The sequence below is a fragment of the Sander vitreus genome, chromosome 4 (genome assembly GCF_031162955.1).
Source record: "Sander vitreus isolate 19-12246 chromosome 4, sanVit1, whole genome shotgun sequence".
Taxonomy (NCBI): Eukaryota; Metazoa; Chordata; class Actinopteri; order Perciformes; family Percidae; genus Sander; species Sander vitreus.
The window spans coordinates 13,878,391-13,884,390 of NC_135858.1; the positions used below are offsets into that span (position 1 = coordinate 13,878,391).

A 6,000-nucleotide genomic window follows, 5' to 3' on the forward strand; every position below is an offset into this window, starting at 1 on the left:
AGAAGAAGAGAAATTTGGGAGGTTATGGAATATTTCTATCTTCTTCTTTCCTTTGGGGATTTACAATTAGTTATACAAACAATGTCTAGTAGAGAATAATATATAATGTTAGAACAGAAGTGTTTTAATAGCTATTGAAGGACAACATTGTGTTCTCTCATCTTCAGATACAGCAAGTTCTTCTGATTTTGTTACCCCACTCAAGCGACCCCAATCTTCAAATCTCCTTTTCAGTTTACTTTACTTTTCAAAACAGCAGTTTTGAACTGAAGTGGTACAGGTAACGTAAATATTAAGAAAAAAAGATTTGAATCAAATTAATAGTATTGGAGGTTTGGAGATAATACGGTGTCAGGCTAGGTGGCAGTACAGTAACCAGAGACGGTTAAGATTAGAACTAGCTAGCTAGTAACGTTAGCCGTTAGCTAGCTCTGCTAAGTGAGCTCCGCCTCTTCCTCTGACTGGTAAACAGACACCAGTCACACAGCGACAGTGGGGAGGCTGTCAGGCTGTTCGTCCACTTTCAGCTCTCCCTGCCCGGCTGATACTATTTAAAGTTAACAGGTGAGTACCGAGCTGTGCAAAGATTCAGGTCGTCTTCGGAATAAACACAAGAAAGCGGAGGCACTATGGCTTCCTTGTTCCAAAACATAGCAAAATTACTGTTAGATGATGGTGAATTGCTATTACGTGTGGCCTAGTAGCTGGTATTTTACTCAGTACTAAAGTACATACGTGGTTGCGTTGTTATGATGAACTGCTAGAAAGGGTTAGCTGCTCGGTGTAGGCATGTCTGAACTTGTCCAGCCATCATGCCCAAATGACCAACACGACAAATTTATGTGCAGGGGTTTCACCCAAGATCATGGCACCAAAGAGAAGGTCTTCTTCTGCTACCAAGGCAGGTTGCAAGAAGGTGAAACAGGAACCTGAGACACCAAAGCCCAAGGATGCCTTCACCTCTGCAAAAGAGGCCCTTCTTGCTGCAGGGACACAGGTAAAAGGCAAGAGGAAGGTGGATGAGTACGTCACGACGTTCACTGGAGAGGTAAGAAATATGCTGTATAACTGTACTAGTATATAAATGCACTTACATGAGTGCAAATTACAGAAATGTATGCAGTCATATTTAAAGAGAAAAATAAAATTTGACAAATTTTCTATGTTGTCTCCACCAGGTACACAAGGACTATGACTGCATGCTCAATCAGACCAACATTGGGAATAACAATAATAAGTTTTATGTCATTCAAGTTCTTAAAAATAACACTGATTACTGTACATGGAATAGATGGGGCAGAGTGGTAAGTTTGTCCTGCTACAGATTCCTACTAAACTACATTCATTTCTTCATTATGTTTTGCTCATGCATTTTATTTTGCCCCTGATTGCCTCATCTCTAATCTAAATTCAGGGGGAACGCGGGCAAATGAAACTTACAAGGTTTGATACTCTTGAGAATGCTGTTAAGGACTTTGAGAAAAAGTTTAAGGACAAGACCAAGAACAACTGGAGCGATCGGTCGGACTTTGTGTCTCACCAGGGGAAGTACACCCTGATCGAGGTGGACGGAGAGCAGGATGCTGAGGTCAAGGTAACGTAAATGTACATCCCACTGAAACAAGGAGCTTTGAATATGAAGCCTAGAAGCATTATCTCATAGACTCAGTTAACCACCATCCATGACAGACTTCATCAGAGAAAGTCTTTGGAAATTCAGTATGAGCTTTAGCAAAATCTCACTGGCTGTACTTGTGATATTGCAGGTGGACACTGTCGATGGAAAGCATGTCAGTAAAAATGTCCAAGCTTGCACCCTTGACAACCCTACCAAGAAGCTCATAGAGCTAATTTTCAGCAATGACATGTTCAAGGAGGCGATGGAATGTATGAACCTAGGTGGGTGTGCCTCAGTTTACCAACCATTTAACACAAACAGGTTTGCACAGTCCAAAGTTCAGTGTGCCTAAGTAGCCTACCTGTTCTGTAACACAGTGGTTCTCAAACTTTTTTCAATAATGTACCCCCTGTGAAATATTCTCTGTGCCAAGTACCCCCTGATTAGCACAAAGCATTTTTTTTGGAAAAAAAAGCCTGTATAAAGAGGTACATTACAGCGCTGCACCACCCCCAACAATTTTGTAACTGAAAAACATTTAAATGCTACTTCAAATGTTTAAAATCCATTACTAAATTAATTTACTATTATAGTATAATTTTTCAGGGAAATATGCATGACTGATATTTTTAAATTAAAAATCTCACGTACCCCCTGCAGTGCTCCAAAGTACCCCCATTTGAGAAACACTGCTGTAACACACCAGTTGGGCTAGAGTGCTGGGTGCACTAAATGGGATTCTAGTTCCAAAATCTCTGAGCTTTTTGCATATTTAGCTTGATTTCAGTATTGCTTAAATATAAATGTAAGGAAACTTGGAGATCAAAGTGCAAAATGTGACATGTAAGTTATTGACCATTGCGTCAAACAGGGTGAAGTCTGCACTAACACAAGTTGTTAATGCAGACTTCACCCTGGAAGTAAAATTGTTTTACCTTCTTTACCAAAATACAGTGCAAGATGCCTTTTCTAAGCAAAAACAAAGAAAACATACAGTATAACAACTTGTGTGTGTGTGTGTGTGTGTGTGTTACACAGACATCAAGAAGATGCCTTTGGGCAAGCTCAGTAAGATTCAAATTGCAAAGGGCTTTGAAGTGTTGGAGGAGATCGAGGCAGCCATTAAGCAAAAAAGCAGAAACAACCGTCTGAAAGAACTTTCCTCAAAGTTCTTTACCACGATACCACACAACTTTGGCCGGAACAGACCGCCAATCATCGACGACCAAGAGATTGTGGAGAAAAAGAAAGAGATGCTTATGGTGATATTTTTATTTGTAGATCATATGTTGGAATAAGCTGTCTTTCTATGTTTTCTCAGTTCTAAAGTGACTCTCCTAACATGCTCTGTAAAGGTGCTGGCTGACATCGAGCTTGCCCAGACTCTGAAGTCAGAGACTGAAAAGGCTCAGGAAGAGATGATCGAGACAGTGACAGTTCCTCACCCTCTAGACCAGGACTACAATTCTCTCAAATGCAGCCTCACTCTAATGGACAAGGAGACAGAAACATTCAAGGTACTGTGTCAAAAGGGATAAAAAAGGTTTTGGTAAATACAAAGCACTTGATCATCTTCCATTCATGTAGTCCTTTCGTCTACCAATCTTAACTTTTTCTCATTTGAAGATCATAGAAAAATACCTGGAAGTGACTTCAGGTGGCTATTCTAACCCAAAAATTGTCAATGTTTGGGAGGTCGATCGTGAGACAGAGGTAGGAACTGGATTCAATCTAGTTTAATGTGACACAGAAGACTGAAGTCCTCTGACCTAACACATACATTGGACATTGCAGGGAGAGCGATTTAGCGAGAATGATGGTCTGGAGAACCGTCGTCTGCTGTGGCATGGTACAAACATAGCGGTGGTGGCAGCTATCCTGAAGAGCGGTCTCAGAATAATGCCTCAATCAGGAGGCCGTGTTGGTAGCGGTATCTATTTTGCATCTGAAAACAGCAAGTCTGCATGTTACGGTGAGTCTGAAGAAGATAATGATGACATTGATTGCAATCATAAAGATATTATAGTGTTTGAAAAATCCCATTTTTCTGCCATGTATTTTTAGTGCGAACCTCTAAAAATACTGGAGTGATGTTTTTGAGCGAGGTAGCCCTCGGCAAGGAATACACTATCACGAGCGACAACTCCTCCTTGAAGAAGGCCCCTGCAGGCTTTGATAGTGTGGTGGCACGAGGATCAGTGGAGCCAGGTACAATACTTCTTTACTTTTATTCATACAGTAAAATTAATTCTATCTTGCTCTCAAGTTTGTCAGTATTTTGACAGAGCCACATGTCTTTTGTGTCTAAAAACAGCAGTTTGTTCAAACTTTTAGTTGTATTTTAATTTAATAAGTAACTCATGAGAAGCCTGCGCAAAAAGTTCAAAATTCTCTTATTTCACTAAATCTCCACTTGGCTCATTTTGTTCCTAGTTTCCACAATATTGATACAAAATTAAAGAATTTGAGAACCACTGTGTTAAATGATATCATGTAGCATCTTTTGTTTGGTAAAGTTGTTAACTCCTGTGTTTTCAGATCCATCCAAGGACATCTTCATCACCCTGGAGGGAAAGAAGATTGCTGTGCCTCAGGGTAAGCCCATAGATCAGCCCCAGTTCTCAGACAGCAACTTCAGCAACAGTGAATATCTCATCTACAAAGAGAGCCAGTGTCGCCTTCGCTACCTGCTGGAGCTTGACATGAAGTGATTATTCAACTCAATCAAAGAAGCAGGTCTTCTGAATTAGAAAAGTTCCTCATTACCTCTATATTTCTAAAAAGCTTGGCTATGCTGTTTTCTTATAATAATATGGTTATTGTCCTGATTATTACCGTTATTGTGCATATATCCCTACTATGATTCATGAATGACTCGTACTTCTCTGTGCCTTATATTTTGCACACTGTAAAACTGACCATGAGTGTGATGGACTGTACTTCAGTTACACTTCTGGTTTGAGAAGCTTACCTTTTAAATATTGCATTGTTTAATCTAAGTGGTAACGCTCATATAAACCTGTCCCTCTTTGATGTGTACTGTAGGAGGCCTTTGCCACATGCCTTCTCAGTTATAAACATTTTGACTAATGTTATATAGTAGAGCAGAAATAAAGCTGATACTCTATGCATAGATATGTTTACAGTCAGAAGTATGAAGTGCAATTTGTGGCTAATGTTCAAACACTTACAAATAGAAAAGAAAGCGTCTGAAAGTGCTTCAGCTATGCAAAGTAATCTACTGTAAGATGTAAGTCATAAATAACTTGGCCAAATTCCTTGCCCAGTAAGTCTTCTAGCTGTATGTAACAAATGCCACTCCCTTTGGAATGTAATTGCCTCTGCATTTTTGCACATTACATTACATTACTTGAACCAATGATTAGTTAATAAACTAAAGTGCCCCTTCCACTTGTTGCAGTGTTTTTCATTTTGGATGTTGAGCTTAAAGACTTTGATCTTTTCGTATACTTGCTATTTTAGGTGTTTTACAGGTTATACTGTATGGTAGTCATTGTTTACTAATAATGTTTTTTCATGTAAGAAATTGTCAATATGGTGCTGGATGACATTTGATAAAAGTCAATATAATGTATTTGCATGGTTGTAATACATATATACAAATATTAGTATTATAAGTGGTGTGAACAAATAAGATGGTAGGAAACTTTATACGGGCTAATAAGGTTGGTTAAAAATTTTCAGATGTTCAGATCATGTGTAGCAAATTGGAAATCGATATTATCAAGTAATCATTGTGTTGATATCCCTCATTTTGCATTACTTCAGAGTTCAGATGATAATCCTGTTCTCTGACCCACCTAGAGAGTAAGTAAGTAAACAGACCACACTACTTGTGTGATTAAAAAAATGTTTCATACAGGCTACACCTTATTTCAATACCAAAATGTGTTTCTGGTTCCTGAAGCAGGTGTATGGATTTACATTAGACAATATATTTTGATGTTTTTAGCTCTTCGCAAAATAAATGTCTGTCTGAAAGTCTTACAGAGCAAAATATTTAGCTATCTTACCTGTGATTTTTAATTGAGATTTCAAATTTTGCTGTGAAAATCTAATCAACATAAACAGGTCATGATTTTTCATGACCCGCTGGTTCTAAAACTGAGATACAAATGTGTCCGTTCTCAGACACTGCTGATCAGATTATGGAAAACCTGAATAAAATGAATGGTCTTCCAACTTTTTGCATTTTCTTTACACACATTAGCTCAAGGAAGCTGCTACAACTATTGGCCAGAGCAGATAGACATGCTGTTTCAGCAAACCAAGACTTTTTGGGGTGGATGAAACATATATTACTACAGTACCTTTTGTACTTTAGCACTAAAACATGCTTAACAAGGAAATAATATGGGTAC

At 38.6% G+C, this 6,000-nt stretch overlaps 1 protein-coding gene across 1 annotated transcript; it reads left to right on the forward strand.

The window, feature by feature from the left end:
• Nucleotides 1-469: 469 nt before the first annotated feature.
• Nucleotides 470-4,544, forward strand: parp3 (poly (ADP-ribose) polymerase family, member 3). Its single transcript, XM_078248466.1, has 11 exons — nt 470-564; nt 849-1,048; nt 1,179-1,304; nt 1,415-1,594; nt 1,767-1,899; nt 2,657-2,880; nt 2,974-3,135; nt 3,245-3,331; nt 3,413-3,590; nt 3,683-3,826; nt 4,157-4,544. The coding sequence occupies exons 2-11, from the start codon at nt 866-868 to the stop codon at nt 4,327-4,329; spliced, it is 1,590 nt and encodes a 529-aa protein (XP_078104592.1). The 5' UTR covers nt 470-564; nt 849-865; the 3' UTR covers nt 4,330-4,544.
• Nucleotides 4,545-6,000: the final 1,456 nt, after the last annotated feature.